This window comes from Microsporum canis, genomic scaffold (genome assembly GCF_000151145.1).
Source record: "Microsporum canis CBS 113480 supercont1.7 genomic scaffold, whole genome shotgun sequence".
NCBI lineage: Eukaryota > Fungi > Ascomycota > Eurotiomycetes > Onygenales > Arthrodermataceae > Microsporum > Microsporum canis.
Genome location: NW_003299163.1, coordinates 1,188,757 through 1,206,775, shown reverse-complemented (window position 1 = coordinate 1,206,775; position 18,019 = coordinate 1,188,757). Strand labels below are relative to the sequence as shown.

General features: G+C 52.0%; 7 protein-coding genes across 7 annotated transcripts; 3 read left to right on the top strand and 4 right to left on the bottom strand.

The window, feature by feature from the left end:
* Nucleotides 1-32: 32 nt before the first annotated feature.
* On the top strand, nt 33-1,835 carry MCYG_07638 (adenosine deaminase family protein; the record flags this gene model as incomplete). Its single annotated transcript, XM_002843809.1, has 3 exons — nt 33-159; nt 207-1,085; nt 1,138-1,835. The coding sequence occupies 3 exons, from the start codon at nt 33-35 to the stop codon at nt 1,833-1,835; spliced, it is 1,704 nt and encodes a 567-aa protein (XP_002843855.1).
* A 63-nt stretch (nt 1,836-1,898) lies between these two features.
* MCYG_07637 (conserved hypothetical protein) lies at nt 1,899-2,607 on the bottom strand (the record flags this gene model as incomplete). Its single annotated transcript, XM_002843808.1, has 2 exons — nt 1,899-2,149; nt 2,205-2,607. The coding sequence occupies 2 exons, from the start codon at nt 2,605-2,607 to the stop codon at nt 1,899-1,901; spliced, it is 654 nt and encodes a 217-aa protein (XP_002843854.1).
* A 922-nt stretch (nt 2,608-3,529) lies between these two features.
* On the top strand, nt 3,530-6,403 carry MCYG_07636 (sialidase; the record flags this gene model as incomplete). The annotated part of the gene is made up of 6 exons (XM_002843807.1): nt 3,530-4,009; nt 4,073-4,110; nt 4,141-4,499; nt 4,558-5,981; nt 6,036-6,238; nt 6,349-6,403. The coding sequence occupies 6 exons, from the start codon at nt 3,530-3,532 to the stop codon at nt 6,401-6,403; spliced, it is 2,559 nt and encodes an 852-aa protein (XP_002843853.1).
* A 1,040-nt stretch (nt 6,404-7,443) lies between these two features.
* On the bottom strand, nt 7,444-8,826 carry MCYG_07635 (conserved hypothetical protein; the record flags this gene model as incomplete). Its single annotated transcript, XM_002843806.1, has 3 exons — nt 7,444-8,354; nt 8,409-8,668; nt 8,768-8,826. 3 exons carry the CDS (start codon nt 8,824-8,826, stop codon nt 7,444-7,446), a joined length of 1,230 nt encoding a protein of 409 aa, XP_002843852.1.
* A 1,536-nt stretch (nt 8,827-10,362) lies between these two features.
* On the bottom strand, nt 10,363-12,430 carry MCYG_07634 (Atg15p; the record flags this gene model as incomplete). The annotated part of the gene is made up of 4 exons (XM_002843805.1): nt 10,363-11,560; nt 11,623-11,662; nt 11,712-12,219; nt 12,275-12,430. 4 exons carry the CDS (start codon nt 12,428-12,430, stop codon nt 10,363-10,365), a joined length of 1,902 nt encoding a protein of 633 aa, XP_002843851.1.
* Nucleotides 12,431-12,981: 551 nt separating this feature from the next.
* On the top strand, nt 12,982-15,159 carry MCYG_07633 (conserved hypothetical protein; the record flags this gene model as incomplete). The annotated part of the gene is made up of 2 exons (XM_002843804.1): nt 12,982-13,310; nt 13,371-15,159. The coding sequence occupies 2 exons, from the start codon at nt 12,982-12,984 to the stop codon at nt 15,157-15,159; spliced, it is 2,118 nt and encodes a 705-aa protein (XP_002843850.1).
* Nucleotides 15,160-15,494: 335 nt separating this feature from the next.
* MCYG_07632 (conserved hypothetical protein) lies at nt 15,495-16,809 on the bottom strand (the record flags this gene model as incomplete). The annotated part of the gene is made up of 6 exons (XM_002843803.1): nt 15,495-15,525; nt 15,580-15,644; nt 15,704-16,034; nt 16,066-16,159; nt 16,219-16,258; nt 16,312-16,809. The coding sequence occupies 6 exons, from the start codon at nt 16,807-16,809 to the stop codon at nt 15,495-15,497; spliced, it is 1,059 nt and encodes a 352-aa protein (XP_002843849.1).
* Between the last annotated feature and the right edge of the window lie 1,210 nt (nt 16,810-18,019).

Here is an 18,019-nt window from a genome sequence, read left to right as displayed (position 1 = left end):
GAGAAGAAGCATCACACGTTTAGCCAGACATCATGGGAGACGCAGGTTCGGAAGAAGAAGCGCTGGCATCCCACTTTGCTGCCCGGGATGCCCTGATATCCAAGGAACTTTCTCTCCGCAGCGGTGCGCGCGGCCCCGTTCTTTATCCGGGGGGTAGAAGTATGAATATAAAAGAACCCAGGGCTGATGCAGGATATATATTACAGATACAACCTTCCGCAGGTCTCTCTCCCCCATCGCCAGCCGCGCATGTGCCATCGTCTCTCAGATCCGCAAAGCAGAACACGCCTCGATCTGGAAACATGACCCCTCCCGCCCTGACAAGGAAGAAGGGGTGGAACTGTACCCGGGGATGATGTTTGGTCTAGCAAAGCGGAAGCTGGAATCTACGGATCTATGGAAGATAGCCAAGAGGATGCCCAAGGGGGCGTTGCTGCATTGTCATCTCGGTGCGATGGTAGAGGTGGACTGGTTATTTGAACGGGTCCTTCACGTTGAAGGGTTGCATGTGTGTGCCTCGGAGGCGCTGGACACGGAGACTGCGAGGGCCAGGGCGGTGATATTGTTCAAGTATATCACTCCGCGGCCGGGCGCAAGCAAGACGTCTATATGGTCGTCTGAATACCAAGCGAACACCTATGTACCTGCCTGCCAGGCGGCGGATACGTTTCCGGCAACAGGACGAGGGGGGTTCGTGGCGTGGCTTACCGATCGAAGCGTGATAAGCGAGCAGGAGTCTCTAGAGCACCACCTGGGTGTCGACGAGGTATGGCGGAAGATGGCTGGTGCGTTCCCCACGCTGGGTTCTCTGCTAGGCTACGAACCGGTGTATCGACTGTTCATACGGAAGATGCTACAGACCTTGGCGGCAGATGGGGTGCGTTGGGTAGAGATACGAGATGTCTTTGGCTCACCTTTTGCCAAGGAAGGGCATGAGGTGCCGGAGACAGGGTTTAATTACCGTGTTGCCGTGATGGGAGAAGAGATAGAAGCGTTTAAGAAGACGGAGGAAGGAAAGGCCTTTTGGGGCGGACGGATCATCTGGACGGCCCTACGGTTCTTGGATGTCGAATCCATACTTACCAGTACGTCTTCTTCCCTATCGAATCTGAATAGACACGGGCTAACGACACGCAGGCATGAGGAACTGCTTACAGGCTAAGAAGGCATACCCTCATCTGATAGCTGGCTTCGACCTTGTCGGCCAAGAAGACCTGGGCCAGCCACTGGCGGCCCTGGCCCCGCAAGTGATCTGGTTCCGCCAGCAGTGCGTATCCCAGGGTCTAGAGATCCCTTTCTTCTTCCACGCGGGCGAGTGCCTGGGCGACGGCGACAGCACGGACCGCAACCTCTACGACGCGATCCTGTTCAACACCCGGCGTCTCGGCCACGGCTTCTCGCTGTACAAGCATCCGCACCTGATCGAGCTGGTCAAACAGCGTCGGATAATGGTTGAAAGCTGCCCGATATCCAACGAGGTTCTCCGGCTGACGGCGACGGTGCTGGCGCACCCTCTGCCTGCACTGCTGGCGCGCGGGGTAAGTGCGTCACTGAGCAACGACGACCCTGCGCTGCTGGGACAGGGGACGTCGGGCATGTCTCACGACTTCTGGCAGGCGCTGCAGGCGTGGGAGAACCTGGGGCTGGCGGGCCTGGGCTCGCTGGCGGAGAACAGCGTGCGGTACGCGGCGTTCGAGGACGAGAGCGAGGAGCACTGGCTGAAGGGGATTGACGACGGGTACGAAGGGGACGGCACCAGGGCCGGGAGGATGAAGCTGTGGCGCGATGAGTGGGAGGCGTTCTGCCAGTGGATGGTGGATGAATATGGAGAGTAGATAGTTTGTATGGGTCTAGATTAGGTAACTGCAATAACACGTGACGATAAGATAGGATGGTTTTTATGGCATCTTGATCATCCCCCACATCTTGTTTTCGCCGTCTTCCTCTCTGCCTCCGTAGTCTGCCAGCCGCATGGTAAACGGCTCTACGACCTCGAACCCATGGGACCTGTAGAGCGGGAACCCTTCCGACGAAGCCTCCAGCCAGGTGGGCACGCCCAGCTTCTGCGCCTCTTCCAGACCGTACCTCAACAACGTCCCGCCGATGCCTCGTCGCTGATAATCCGGAAGCACGGCCAGCAGATTCAGCACTATCAATTAGCACACAGCAGTCCATTACACTATGGTCGAGAGGCAGAAACGTACAGACATGACTCTTGCCGGCCATCCGTCTCTTCCTGACGCCGTAGAGCCAGTTGAAGAACACACGTCTGGCATCGCACCCGGACTCCGGCAGCCCCTTCGTGCCCTGATCCAGGTACTCCTCGCCCTTCTCCGGCCCGTCCAGCTCGCTTATCCAGTCCGTGTTGGTCCTGAACTGCCAGAACGCGACGCCGGCCATCTTGCCGTCGACCACGACCTTGAACCAGCGCGAGGTAGGGTGGGCCATCAGCTGGGCGAACCTCTCTGCGCGGGCGTCGAGGGAGGAAGAGGACGGCTCGCCGAACATGAGGTTGGAGAGCGGTTCGACGCCGTAGGCTGCTCGTTCGAGGGCTGCCATCTCCATGGTGTCATCGGGCGTGCAGGGTAGTATCGTGTGTTGTGTCATGGTCTCGTATGTGTCTTGCTATCGTAGTAGTATCTGTCTTGCTATCGTAGTCGTCTAGTATCTGTCTTGCTATCGTAGTCGTCTTGTAGTTCTCATGTAAGAATAAGTATATCACCGTGCCAGCTTCTATATATCTCCATATCTCTGTCGGACGCCGGTCTGGGTGTCCGCGTCTGGCATCCCGGTCCACGGAGCCGGACTATGTATCATCCGGACAGCAGAACCGTTGGGCCAAGATGAGACTCGTAGAGAAGCCGAGGATGTGCTTCTGTCGGGCGGTGAGAAGACGCTCTGGCTGAAAAGGCCCAAGCTAGGGAGACGCCCGACCTGCTCTCGGCCAGTGGACTCTCCCATGGGCAGAAAGACGCCCTCTGACTGGTCAATGGCCTGTCCTTAGGTAAGCCCTGACTCATCAAGCCCTGACTCATCAAGCCCCGCCGGGTAAACAAGGACTAGCAGAAGCAGCAGCAGAAGAGAAGAGGAAGAGAAGAGGAAAGGCGCGTATAAGAAGCTCCGCCGTGCACCCTGGCCAAAGTAAACCCACCGAGTCTTACTTTTAGCTAAACTTCTTCTTCTCCTTCTTACTCTGCCTTTTACTCTCTGCTGTTTTCGCGTTGCCGGGCCACATGGTGTGCTTGATAGGCCTGCTCACCTCTTTTTCTCCCATCTCGTCTCCTCCCGTCTCGTCGTCTCTCCCTGGCCTGGGGACATATACATAATCAGGCAGCTTCCCCTCCCCCTCCCTTATCTTGTGCTCTTATTCTACTTCTGCTCGTCTCTTACTGCTCCCGTTCCTTACGTCTGCTCTGCTCTGCTCTGCCCTGCCCTGCCCTCTTTCATGTTGTACCGTCAGTCAATTGCATAGATAGACCAAAGAGAAAGAAAGAAAAAAAAAAAAGATATGGCCACTTCCCTGTCCTCGATGGGCGGCCTGCTCTCCTCCCCCATCGTCCTGGGCGCCTCCCTCCTGGCCGTCGTCGTGCTCTACCTCGCCCTCTCCGGCTCTTCTGCCTCTTCTCCCGGTAACAAGCAGCAGAAGAAGGACGGCCAGGAGCCCGCCTCCTTTCTCATGTACTGCCGCTTCGTCTACGCCAACTTCATCAAGCCCCTGCACACGCCCTCGTCCGCCGGCGCCACCTCCGGCCAGCAGCAGGCCCTCGAGAACTTCTACCAGACTCAGGTACTTCCTTATCATCATCAACGGCCACACCACGGCAGCACCCACGCAGGAGACGATGACGAGACCTATCAAAGACTGGTGTTGACGCTGTGTGAACAGGCTTCCGTGTACGATGCGACTAGACGACGTCTGCTCAGGGGCCGCGAGGACATGCTCGGCCTCCTCGCCGCCCAGGTCGGCCTCAAGATGGCCTCCAAGGACCACAAGCCCATCTGGGTTGACGTACGTCTCCAGTATATTTCTCTTTCACCCTGATATATATATATTAATGCTAACGTTACGTAGATTGGCGGTGGAACTGGGTGCGTCAAAAGTGCCGGAAAGTGTCATGTATAGTGCTTACGTAAGCATAGGTATAACATCGAGGCCATGGCAGCGTTTCTGGATGTCGAACGGCACTTTGAGCATGTCTACCTCGTCGACCTGTCTCCGTCGCTGTGCGAGGTCGCCAGGCAGCGCTTCGCCCGGCTCGGATGGAAGAACGTCTCCGTCTTCTGCCAGGATGCGAGGGAGTTTCGCGTTCCGGGTCAGGATGCGAAGGCCGATCTCATCACCATGAGCTACTCCCTGTCCATGATCCCAGGTACACCCCTACCCATACCCTTTAACCTGTACGGACGTGCTGATGGCTGGGCAGACTACTACTCCGTCGTCGACTCGCTCTCCTCCCTGCTGAGAAATGACGGCACCATCGGAGTATGCGACTTTTACGGTACGGCCCGAACCTTAAGGTTATCGATATACAGAAAGCTGACAGCCTGGAAAATTAGTCCAGAACATCGTCGACTTGGCCACCAGGAACTATACCGGCGGCATCTCCAATCGCCACGTCAACTGGCTCGGCCGTGTCTTCTGGCGTGCCTGGTTCGACGTTGATCGTGTCAACCTGGAAGCCGCGCGCAGGGACTACCTCGAATACCGCTTCGGTACCGTCATCTCCGCCAGTGAGCGCAACTACTTGCTCGGCGGCATCCCCTACTACATCTTCATCGGGTGCCAAAAGGACCTTACCCTCAACGACAGCGACGCCATCGCCCGTCTGGACGCCACCCTCACCGAGTCCCCGTATCTCTCGCCAACCCACCACCGCTCCGAGCTCTCCAGGGCCGTCCAGCGCACGATCCCCGAAGTCCGGTCCAAGGCATACGAATCCGCCATCGTCAACCTCTCCTCCAACCTGCCCTTGCCCTCTTTCTTCTACCAGCACCACCACTGGCGTATCTGCTACAACGAACTCCTCGCCAAGCACACCCAGTTCAACAAGGAGTACATCTACGCCTTCACCTGGGAAGATCCCCGTGTCGACCACCGCCTGCTGAACATCACCTCGGACGACGTCATCCTCGCCATCACCAGTGCCGGAGACAACATCCTGGACTACCTGTCCGGACCCCACACCCCCCGCCGCATCCACGCCGTAGACCTCAACCCGAATCAGAACCATCTGCTCGAACTGAAAGTCGCCTCCTTCACCGCGCTCTCCCACAGCGACCACTGGAAGATCTTCGGCGAGGGCAAGCACCCCGGGTTCCGTGACCTGCTCATCTCAAAGCTCTCTCCCCACCTCTCCTCGCAGGCCTTCCAGTTCTGGCTCGACCATGCCTCCGTCTTCACCTCCTCCAGCCACGGCCTCTACGAGACCGGCGGCTCCAGACACGCCCTCAAGCTGGTCCGCTACCTCTTCTCCATCTTCGGCCTGACAGACGAGGTCAAGAAGATGTGTGCCGCCCAGACGCTCGAGGAACAACGGGCCCTCTGGCCGCGCATCCGCCGCGTCTTGCTCTCAAAACCGCTCAACTGGGCCATCGTGGGGACGGAGTGGTTCGCGTGGAAGGCCGCCGGTGTGCCTGCCGCACAGCGAAACATGATATTAACAGACTACATGGAGCGCGAGAAGCTAGAGGGCGGCCTGAAGGGCGCCAAGGAGAGAGGTGTAGGCGGACAGGCCGTATGGGAATACGTCGTCAACACCCTCGACCCGGTCGTCAGGGAGACCCTGTTGGGAGACGACAACTACTTCTACCTCCTCTGTCTGACCGGACAGTTCTCCAAGAGATGTCACCCAACCTACCTCACGCAAAAGGCCCACACCAAGCTCTCCACCCCAGGCGCCTTTGACGGCCTGCGCATCCACACAGACGAGATCCAGGAAGTCATCTCCCGCATCACCCCCGGCACCCTAACCATCGCAGTAGTACGTATCCCTCTTCCACCCTTACACACAGACACATCTAATAGCCAATTCTAGGTAATGGATTCCATGGACTGGTTCGATCCCTCCTCCCAGGCTGCGGCCACGCAAGCAACGGCATTCAACCATGCTCTCAAGCTCGGCGGCCGCATTCTCCTCCGCTCCGCCAGCATCGAACCATGGTACATCTCTGTTTTCCAAAAATGCGGATTCACCACTAGGAGAGTCGGGGCCAGATTCCCCGGCGCATGCATCGACCGGTAAGTCCCTCCCCTTTTTTTTTTTCTTTTTCATCCCGCTTTCCCCTCACCAGCTAACATGTACAGTGTCAACATGTACGCATCTACATGGATATGTACCAAATCATCAGAGCTGGCCAGACAGGAGCCCTCAACCAAACCGGCCCTTCCGACCACTCCAGCTAATGCAGCCAAATTGGAAAGAAGCGTCAGCACAACGAGCTCAAGCAGCGTATGTGAAGATCTGGAAATCTAAGCTCGAGCCATGAAGACGGGATGAGGGGGATCCAAAAATCAAAATCAAAAGAAAAAAACGGTGGTGGAAGAAACAGAAATATATGCGATGCAAGCTGTCGCTGGGTTATTTATACCTGCATCTACATCTACATCTACATCTACATGCATACATGCATATGTACCTGATGTCGTCATGTCACTTTTCCTACTGATCTGGACTAAAAAAGAAAAAGAAAGCACTTTTCCTAATGATTCTTTTCTCTTATTTTTAATTACTACGATGATACCACCGGTTTGATTTCATATCAATCTTTTCATTCAAATCTCTCTCTCTCTCTCTCTCTCTCATGGATGGAAACGGGATGCAACGGAAACGGCAAAAAGTAATTATTCGATTAAAAAAAAAGTTTGGTCCGGGTTGTCTCTTTGCTTTTATTTCTTATTCCTTTTTCCTTGTTCTTCTTTCTAATGCCTTCTTTTGGGCGGTGGGTGGTTGTCCTGCTCGGGGTACATACATAGTACATGCTGTGCTTCCATCATACTACCTACCTACCTACCTACCGTATCTTATCCTACTCTGGGCTACGGTCTAGACGATGTAGATATTTGTTCCCTTCATTAATTAATTAGTTAGTTTAGATATGTCGTGGAGAAAGAAGCTGGCTAGCTGTATACATGTAAGGTAGACGACTCAAGTATATGTGTGAAAAGAAGGCGAAACGCTATGAGATGAGGAACCATAACCATAACCGGGCTAGAGGAAAGAAAGGAGAAGAACAGGAACGAAACGAAACAAGCCGAGCGGCCGAGCTGGAGGGGAAGTAGTTAATATAGATAGCGGTAGAATGGAACGTTTGAAGCTGAGACGAGGATTAGATGAAACGTGGAGCTATGTTGTCGCGAAAAGGGTATCCTAGAGATGAATGTCCACGTCTGTCGGAAGGAGGGAAAAGGTATGCATGTATGTATGTGGATGTGACGGGCTACTACTAAGTGTGCATTGCCTTGCGGATCGTATTCATCAGCGCCTCTGCCTCGGGGCCGCCTGGCGCTAATCTCTTGACGCCGCGCTGGCGATGTTCGCCCGTTTCGGTGTCGGTGCTGGAGTCGCTGGGGGATCCTATCGCATATACAGACTTCTCATCGGAGTTTGACCGTATAGGCGACGGAGGAGACATACCCCGGCCGTAGATTGGGTGGCCAGGATGTTTCACAGAGCCGGGTATGGGTGGTCTTGCGCGTCGGATAATCACCACCAGTCCGTCCGAAGAACATGAGACGATCGCTTCAAGCTCGATGGGAGGGCGGGGGGACGTCGAGCACGATGTCGACGGTCGCTGGCATGGGAGTTGCTGTTGCGATGTCGACTGTGCGCCGTCATGAGGAGAGGGGGTTTCTATTGTCGACCCTGGCCCTGGCCCGCCTGCTGGCTGTGAGTGAGATGGAGAGGGGTAATAGCAGTCATTCGTGTTCGTCTCTGCATTGGTGTGTCTTCTACGCCGTTCTGGATAGGCGTGTGTATGGCGCTGGTCCGTTGGATTTCGGAACCAGAAGCGCAAGTACGCAATTGAATCGTTTGCCTTTGCGCTTTCAAGACATTGGATGGCTTGTGGAAGGCAGCATTCCTCGATGCAGTAGTAGAAGCTCGTCGAGATAAGTGCAGAGGGTGGTACACCTAGTACGTTGGTAATGCTAGGCGTAGCGTATATCACAGCAGCAGAGCGTGTGAAACGATTAAGAAATAGCGCAGCGCGTGGCTCATGCAAACCATTTGGAGACGAACTGCCTGGTGATGGGGAGGGCTTGAACTTCGTGGACATGCAGCTTAGCATATGGTAGCGTGGGTCGCGGGAAGAAGATGCAAATAGCCGGCGCACAATGGGAGCTTCGGCAGCGCGCACTACAGGAACCATCAGTATATGGATAGATACAAAAGGAGAGAGGGTGAGCTTACTCTGGCTCCTCTTGCCGCGACGGTAGACACTGGTGCTGGCGACCAACACATCGCAGACTATAGTAAAGACACACTCGCATGCAACCCAGTGGCCTTGTTTATGTCTGACACGAAAATAGTTCAGCCCCGCGGCCTTATCATGTCTGACAGAGCGCGAGTAGATTGTACGCGCCTGTGAGAGCTCGTCGGGGTGAAAGAACTCCCATATCGGCCTGTGCAGCACCTCTGGAGGGAGGTAGCCAAGGATATCTTCTATCGCACTGGATACGTAGCGCGTGCGGGCATCAGGAGAGAGATCTGTTGTCTATCGTTAGATCATATACGAGAGCTGGGAACGTCGCGGTCAAGTCAAGTTATACGAAGCAATAGGGGGAACGGATTGATACTTGCCGTGGATAGTGATGAAGGTAAGTTCCATTTTTCGTCTCTTGCCGCGCGCGCTTCTCCCCTTCTACCATGCCCCAGAACTGAGAAACTAACACTCCCGTCAAAGACTGAGATGGACCGTAACGGAGTCGAGAAGAGTTATATCAGTCTTTCTTGTCAACGTCTCACAAACAACGTCACACAACGCATTGCCTCTCCCTCAAGTTGTGGCAGAGCAGAAGATGGCGGGCGGGAGCGTATTGGCCCGATCTGCACATCAAACGACTCTCGATACAGGCTTGACGCACTCTCGACTCGACTCGGTGCTGGCTAGATCTGATCGTCGTTGCACCCGCCAGCGTCTTCTTTGGGTAGTGGGCGCGGGAGAGCTGCACTTGACTGATTCGATTCTCAAGCTAGACAGCAGAAGAGAATCGGGCTTGATAATAAGCAAGCCATGTACCAGCTTTTTGTTGCTCCCAACTTCTTTACTCCTGATGTCGGAAAATAAGATCTCGCCACTGTTCGTATCCAAGGAGACTCATCGCATTGCCCTGGTCGTCATGATACTTCTCAGTGCAACGCGATCGTCTGTGTGCTAGCGGTCGTCGTCCAGAAGATCCGGCCCAGCTTCATCGTCCCGGACAGGGCGGGCAGGGCAGAGGAAAAGAAAAGAAAGGGTAAAGGAACCTTGCCCGCCGTGCCGCTGCAGCCCCAGCCTCTCCTGGCTGGTCAACCCTTCTGGGTTCATTAAAATAGTCATGTTCGTCCGCCGCCACCATAGGTGTCGGATTGAAGTAAAACAAAATACGGAGCAGTGATCGGTGAGGCGGGCTTCCTGGGCTGAGAGGCTTTTTGGAGTCATTTCCTGTCTGGGAATTATTAGCGGCTGCTCTACCCCTGGCTCAGAATTAGATGGTTTATTGGCACTAGTAACACTCACAAGTATATTATTATTATTATATTATCATCTTCCCGAGGTTTAACAAATTCGTTCATGACTGCGAGACATGACGAAAGTCCAGCCAAAGGTAAGCGAAACATTGGTACATAGTCGTTTGTTGGCCCGTAGTTCGTTGGTTGTCAAACGGACAAGCCTCTATCGTCTAGCATCGAAGAATATTGGAAAGGGTCCATGTTTCAAGGGTCCTGCTGTTAACAACAGCCCCATGCTTGCTGAAGGTCGCCGTTTTGATGCTGGCGAGGTTCTCCTGTCGAAAAGAGATGCTGCATAGCCAACAAAAAAGTGATAGAGAATAATCTAAGTGATATATTATTTCTGGACGGTTGCTTTGCCTGTGATACCCTTACCAACACTGAAATCAACCAATAATAAGCATACAAAAAATTCTAAATGACAAAAAGACAGTAAAATAACAGCCAGACTGGGTACCAATTTCGCAATATTACTCCGAACAAACATGACACGCAGAATCCAAATCAAAATTCAGTTGTAAATCCAATCAAAAACCAAATTTTCATAACTCGTTCTCCAGAAGTGTCTTATTTAGATATAGAAGTAAATCGTGATAAATGGCAAACTATTGCACATAGCCCCGAAAAGGTTTTTTTCCCCAAAGGAAACACTTTAACTGGTTGAAGTTGGGTTGATAGGGGGTGTCGGCGTAGGAGTCGACGTACTGGCGGGTGCAGAGGTTGTGACGTCGTTGCAGCCCCACAAGATACCAGGCGTCTTGCAAGTGGACGTACTTGTCGATGCAGTAGTTGATGCAGACGTCGTGGTAGCATCGTTGCAGCCCCATATAATACCAGGAGTTTTGCAGGTAGATGTACTACCTGCCGATGCAGAAGATGTGGACGTAGTGGTGACGTCGTTGCAGCCCCATATAACACCAGGGGTTTTGCATGTAGTGGTAGTCGACGACGAGGAAGACCGACTTTTTGTCGTTGTTGTCGTTGCCGACGTTGTGGTTGCATCGTTACACCCGAACCATCCCGGAGTTTCACAGGTGGTGGTAACGGAGGTTGACTTTGGAGTAGTTGTGGCAGTGGTGGAAGTAGTTCCGGGTGTTGTTGTTATACTCGTCTCCGTAGTGCTCTTGTCCTTGCACCAGAACCATCCTGGCGTCTTACAGGTAGACGTGCTGCTTGTTGAAGTCGACGAGGAGGTGGATGTATGAGTAGTTTGGCTAGTGGTATCGTCAAGGCACCCCCACCAACCTGGAGTTTTGCAGGTTGAAGTCCTCGTGGCCGTCATAGTTGTACTGGTCGTTCTGGTTGTCGTGTGCTCGGTGCCGTTGCTTCGGAAGAACTTCCAGTTAGGGCAGTCGACACATGCCTTGTCCGGCTTGCAAGTCGGCACAGTCTTGTATTTCTTGAGCACATCATTGATAACATTGACAATTCGGTGTGTGCCGATAGCTACACGCCAACCGAAATCTTGCACAGTATCGTACACGCATCGCTTTCCGGTGAAACATGCGGATTCCATTGCATAGCCACCGAGCGTGCATATTGACGTTGCGCCGTTACAAGTGCCCATGTAGACGGGATCGGCCGTGTGACCGAAGTGGAAGGAGCCAGTATAGTCAGCATCTGGCTCTAGCGGGTCACCTCCCGGTGGTACAGGTATCCCCAAGCGGGAAATAGGAAGCGCTTCTGGAACGGCTTCGAACGTCACGGCAGGGAGCCCATAGGTTCTTCCAAGCATGCTCGAGACCGCGCCGCCCAATGAATGGCCAGTTATCCACACGTTCGATGTCGGATATAGCTCTGTCACATTAGCGAATAAGTCTAGAGCCGCCCTGTAGTACCGATTCTCCGACCTAAGGGATGAGGCTACACAAGTAATATTACACGTAAATGTAGTCGTATAACAGTCACAGACCTGTCGCCAGAAGTACTGCCCGCCTTGGCCGCAGCAACAACTGAAAAAGAGGTTGTCGTTAATCTTATCATTGGTCGTGGTCTCCTCACCATCAAATAGAGCAGCGGAGGTACCCTTCAATGCAATGATGATGGTCGAGTTGCCCTTGTCGGCATATATATGCCCTCGAAGGCCGTCATTTTCCCAGCCAAACCTATTGGAGTGTTTCCAAGGGCTATGCTGCCCCAAGCTAAGCCATTCTGCAGTACCGGGTTTCTGAATATAAGCGTTGGCAGTCATCTTTGCCAAGCTTAGGATAGTCTGTCTGTCGGAGATATCGGGGCTCGAAACATCATCTATCGTCCATTCTGGTGGAGGTATAAAGCTCGCAAGGCCTGGGTTTCGAGCTGCCTGAAGCCTGCTTTCCACAATTTCTGGCCGTCTATCGGTAAGTCGCTGGATCTTGACTGGTTGTCCAGATGCCTCAAAGGTATTCGGTAGTTCTATCCTCTCACCACCCTCTGACTGCATCCATAGATCTGCATCAGGCCCGACATCGAGGCGTTGGTGTAGCAAGGGGTTTTCGTACGTTCCATGGTGGAATACATGTCGAAGTGACTGTTCTGGGTCAACACCATAATCGCCATGACAAGTGAATGAGGATACCACCTACAAATTGATGAGTTGTACGGAGAGACTTGGGATCTTCTCCAGTGTCTTTAGATGGTACAAGAGCTATCTGATCTGCTCCGTACCCATCGTGAGGAGAAGCCGAGGCGTATGATGACTGGAGGACGAGTAGGAATAATAGTATGCTTGTCCGCCACATGGTGGAATAACAGGTTCAACTAGCTCTTTTTGTCACGAGTCCAACATCATGCAGATTTAGCAGTCGATTGCTATAGATATCTGCTACTTATAAGTCGGCAGATATGTAATAAGAATAAAAAAGAAAGACCTTATACTGATGGATGATGATGTTGAGGTTCAAGTGAACCCTTTGAGTGACGACAGAAGAGACACCCCAGATTAATGACTAAGCGACCCACATGACCTAGTGGATGATCATTCCTCCGAGATCCGCGCCGCGTTCTGGGATCAACCTTGTAGATAAATCGATATATCAAGCTGGGAAGACAGCGAAATAAAAAAAACTAGGAGAATGACAGGTTAACAGTGACGTTGATTCCGATGCGGATGGTGAAGGGGCAAAGTGGACCGTGCTGTATAGCATCAGAAGTATCCTGTGAGGCCCTGCTTGACGCCCAAGTGTAACATTTTGAGCACGAACGACTTATCCGCGTGAGAGAGACAGAGTTTAATCAATTTCATCTGAACGTCCATGGTTCAGACAGCTCAGCTGCGTGTTTACGTGATAAGATGCCTGAAATGAAAGATCACGCCTCATCCCAGCCGGTGAAGCGTGGGGGCTCCAGCTCGTTCAGTCGTCTTGAGAACAGCAGCCCTTTCTCAAGAATAGACGCAACAGCTACTAATTCGACGGAAGCTTTGCAAGCTGGTGTTGATGATCCGCTGTCTGTACTTGGAGCTGGAGATGTGGAGGAATCTGGAGATGTTTTCGAAAAAAAAGATTCTGAGCTGTCACACGGGGATGGTGAGGACCCAGAACAAACTGCCGGACAGCCGTCTGTCGAGCTACCGGAGCAATTCGCGGAGCTTCCCATAGAGCTGGTCAGCCTGACAGACAGGTAGGAAGATGTATACACTCTCCGTATTCTACATATATGCTAATACTTATGTGCTTATAGGTTCATCTCCTCTCTCAGTGCGAAAACGTATAGCACACCTCCGTCAATAGATACGCTCTCGGAATTATTTCAAGAGTTCTACGTCAAAGCTGACTCTCATATCGCAACGCACGTTTCTACTCTAGCATCCCGGCTACATCGCGACAGCTCGGCGGCTTCTCTTCAGTCACAAGCGTCAAGGGCTTCAAGACGCCCACCTAGCTCCCATGGCTCACAAAAGGACACGCCTGAGCAACAGATGCTCACAGCTGAGGAAGTTGCGGAAAAACGCAAAGCTCGAAAGCTACTCCAGTTCAAACAGCATGCGCTCGAAGAAGCTGTTGAACGGAGGGCGTGTGAAACCATATATGACAAGATCTGGCGTCACCGGAGTACTATAGACGACGTTCGAGATGAAAAGCTACGCTCTAAGACGGCGGCGTTGTTGGTGATGGGGATCGAACTGAAGGACCTTGGAGTGGACATTTCCAAGCAAGGCGCTGAAGAAACGACAGATCCAAAGGAGTGCGTTGCAGCAGCTCGTCAGTGCTTGATACAGATGAATGATGAGAAATACCCACTCGGGAAACTCCAGCACCTTGTAGCTGCACACAAAGCGATTGTAGACGCGTTGACGAATATTCTTCCATCAACATCATCCGCAGACGAGATTCTTCCTACTTTAATCTATACCCTTATCCTCTCACCCCCGGAGGGGGTCAATATCATTAGCAACCTCAATTTCATACGGAGATTCAGGTCGTCAAGTAAAATTGATGGTGAGACTGCATATTGCCTCACAAACTTGGAAGCAGCCATCGACTTCCTGGAGAATGTCGATTTAACAAACCTTCGTGTGGAAGAAGGCCGGACGCCTATCGAGCAGGCCGATATAAACCTTCTCCACCCTTCAACCATGGATTCCAGCTCAAACGAGCCTCTAGAGAAAAGTCCGTCTACTGTCTCCGGTGGCACTAACACGACATCATCTACGAGGCCTCCGCTACCCACCAATCCCTCTGCCCAACAGCGGCTATCTGACTTATTTCAACCCCCAGCAAAGGCATTGGGAGCAGCAAATGACATTGTACGAAATACTGCAGACCAGGGCCTAAAGAGCATTAGCAGTACCCTGGATAACAGCTTCACATTCTTATTCGGAAGGTTAAGGGAAGTCCAGATATCCCAGGGAGAAAATGCGCAGCATGGCACACCTATTGTTCCTAAGACCCTTGATGATGCCCGGAAACTCGTGCAGGTCAAAGCCGGTACCGTGCCGCCTGACGAGGCCATGAGTGAAGAAGGATCGATGAGGGGAGACCGGACGCCTACGCCTACGCCTTCTATTTCTTCCAGGCAAGCTCTTGATGACCGGTTGGCTGAACTGGTGGGTGGTCGAAGACGACCGGGTCTCCCTAAACGCGACTCAAGCACCAGCAGATCCGATACAAAGGGGTCAGACGGCACCGCCGCTCCTACTTCCACTTCCACTCCGCAGGCTTCATCTAGCGCCGCTACTGCAAGCCAAGGGTTTGGATCTGTCAGAGGGTTTGGGACCTCTCTGAACCCTCTTAGCCATTTCCCTAATATGATCCGTGGCCTAGCTCGCGCGCCTGATCCCCCTCTAGCGCCTCCTAGTACCAGCACCAGTAACAAACCATCAGGTCCTTCTCCCACCAAAGTGGGCCCTGGTATTCAGAAATTCTTGGATATGGGAGATGTCTCTGAGTTAAAGGTAGGGGATATACCTGAATTACTGGAAGATTACAAACGGCTAGCAGCTATGTTGAAGGCCCAACAGAATAACTAATCTCAACACTGCCGTTTTCATCATTCATGGTTGGGAGTCTCTCTCGCTTATCTTTCTATTTTTTTCCTTTTTTTTGGCTGGTTGGTTAGCGGGATTACGTTCAAGACTGGCTTTTGCGACTTTCTTGGTTTGTATATCATGAACTAGTATAATCATTTACATGGAGTTCATTTAATTGCAAGAACATGGTCACTTTATTACTATCTTCATTATGGTTGTCATTATGGTGTTAAAATCCAATCGGGGAGGGTATATTAAGAAGCTTAAGAGATAAAATCGCGCGCCGCTGCGTAGTTCTAAGTAAAGGAGACATCACTGGCTACCGGGCACATGCATCATTTTGGATTATATTTGTCCTTCCAGATCCTATAGTCATATCGTCAGTACCCCAACCAACTAACAATTCGGAGAGCAACATACCAGGAATTCCCAAGTGTCTTATTTCCATTCTCTTCCGCGAGCCTATAATATTTCGCGGCAGTAAACTGGATAGAGCCATTAGCAATCTTACCATCATCCATCCACATAGATATAAGAAACGTACCTTGTCTTTCTTCCCGCCAAAACCTTCAAGATAACACCAACCGACCTCATTCATAGCATCTGTGTCTCCGAGATTGGCAGCAGTTTCGTAATACTGCCTTGCCGCAGCTGGGTCTTTAGCCACACCCCATCCGTTGCGGTAGCAGTTCGCCAGTTCATAGATAGCCAGTACCAGCTCACCCTTGGCAGCGCCTCCTTTCTTCATGCCAGCACGGAGGGCCTCTTCTTCAATAGAAGCGGAGTTTGAAGCTGCAGCGCTAAGGTATTGGACTGCCATTTCGGCGTTAGGTTCGCAGCCCCAGCCGTGTCTGCGGTAGATTGTCAGATTACGTCTTCAGCCTCAGAGTCGTATAGTTAACTGACCTTAATGCTAGGCCAAAGAGGACTTGACTCAAGGCATTATTCTGTCCGTGGGGATCAGCCAGCTTTCCAAAGATATGTGTCGACTTTTCTAGATCTGATTCAAGAGTTAGTCAATTTGGGGGTTCGATACACTTATCCCAGTGTCCAACTTACCTCCCGCTTCATGTAGTCGTATTGCCTCTTGTATAGTTTCCTGTGCGAGTCAGCACGGCTTTTACCGGTAAAAGGAAGTATAGTAGAACATACGTCTCCCTCTGGATCGTTTACTTTGCCTACGCTTGAGCTCCTTGACCTCCCCTGCTGCAAGCCAGGCGACAAGGAAGAACGCGATCCTCTCTGCACCAAGACCGTCGCCCGCTTCTCCCACTGTGCTTCCCTCTCCTGGTCATCTGCGACATCATTCTCAATCTCCGGCAGATTCTCTGGCAGCACAACAGATGAGGAACTCCCAGACCTCGATCGACGGCCAATATGTAGTCGTGAAAGCCGACTCTCTCGCGGCGAGTGTGAGTCCTGGCTGCTGCGGCTGTTGGGCGAAGTGTCTATAGAGCGGCGGAAGAAGCCAAAGGATTTGCGCGGGGAGGTTGGGTTTTCTACCAACTGGAACGCAGGAGCATCGATTGTCTCTTCAGTGTGCGTATCTGAGCGTATTATGCGGAATTCAGGAGGTTCTGAAGCGTGTGCTGGAGGGAGTTTGGGCTCATCGTCCTTTTCGCGCTTCTTGTGAAGCTTTAATAACGGCATATTTGATATCTGTGATATGCGCTGGCGCTGCTTCGTATGTAAGTTATCTCTCTCTGCACTTCAACTCTGACTATACTCTGTATCTAGTCAGTTTATATTCAGGGAATAAAGAAGGTCCTGGATCCTGCTCCATGGTGATATTTATATTCTCTGTGCAGGATGGCTGATTAGATTGCCCAGGGCGCGTAAGCCTCAGACCGACACAGCCCAAGCATCATCTCAGCGGCAGAGCCAAAGTCAAGGCCAATTAAAATTACACAGCCTACGGTGGAGAACATGCCAGGATCATTGGTTAAGCAGTTATTACTATTTGTTCACTACTTGATATAAAACATGCCCATTTCGTTGAGCCGCACAACAGTCTCTACCTGCTACGGCGAGCAGTGTCCTGTGAGGTCGATCATCACGCTCTGGTTGACCGCAGATGCTATTCACTTGATAGTCCGTTATCGACGTTGGGTGAAGTCATATTTCGCTGATACCAAATTGTTTACTATTGGTTGGACGATTGAGTTTGCGGTTGATCGTCGTTTTTCCGGGTTGTCTGATCTTTGACTACAAGCCATCGAGGGCTCAGGCTCGTCGTCGTCAAATAATTGCCCATGGAGGGCCTTTGCATCGAAACAATTGCTGGCGAAGGGCGGGGAATGTCTAGGGTGATGGGCGCGTAATTCCTATATCAGTTTCGTGTTTCAGGTGGTTCTATTGGAGGAGTGCGGAAATTTAAAATATATCATCTTTATACCCAACTCTGCTTCCCTGCATCGTGTCGGCTAAGTCGATAGGCTAGGATGCTGTACCAGTCCCCCTATGGCGTTCCACCTAGCGCTGACCATGTCAAGCTCTCCGTGGTATGCCCCTAATATTACTGTGCATATTGATAAAGCCGGCACTCGAACGCGAGCCGGCCATATACTCAATATCCGAGCAGGCTCTTGCCATGCTCATTCTAGAGATGAAATATCAGCAAGATATATGCCTTAAACATGAGGAGATACCACAAGAGATACCACTGACCATTGACTACTCTAAATGAATAATGAACTGTTAGAACCTAGCACAATGGACCAATGGACTGACTATACCTGGTCTTCACTATGCCATCCATTGATTATAGCCATGATGCCTGTCAATGTGCTATAACAATGTATTCAGTATCTGCCTGTCACTGTCTGTATATCAACCCGTCGCCGCTGGCTTGAGGAAGAGT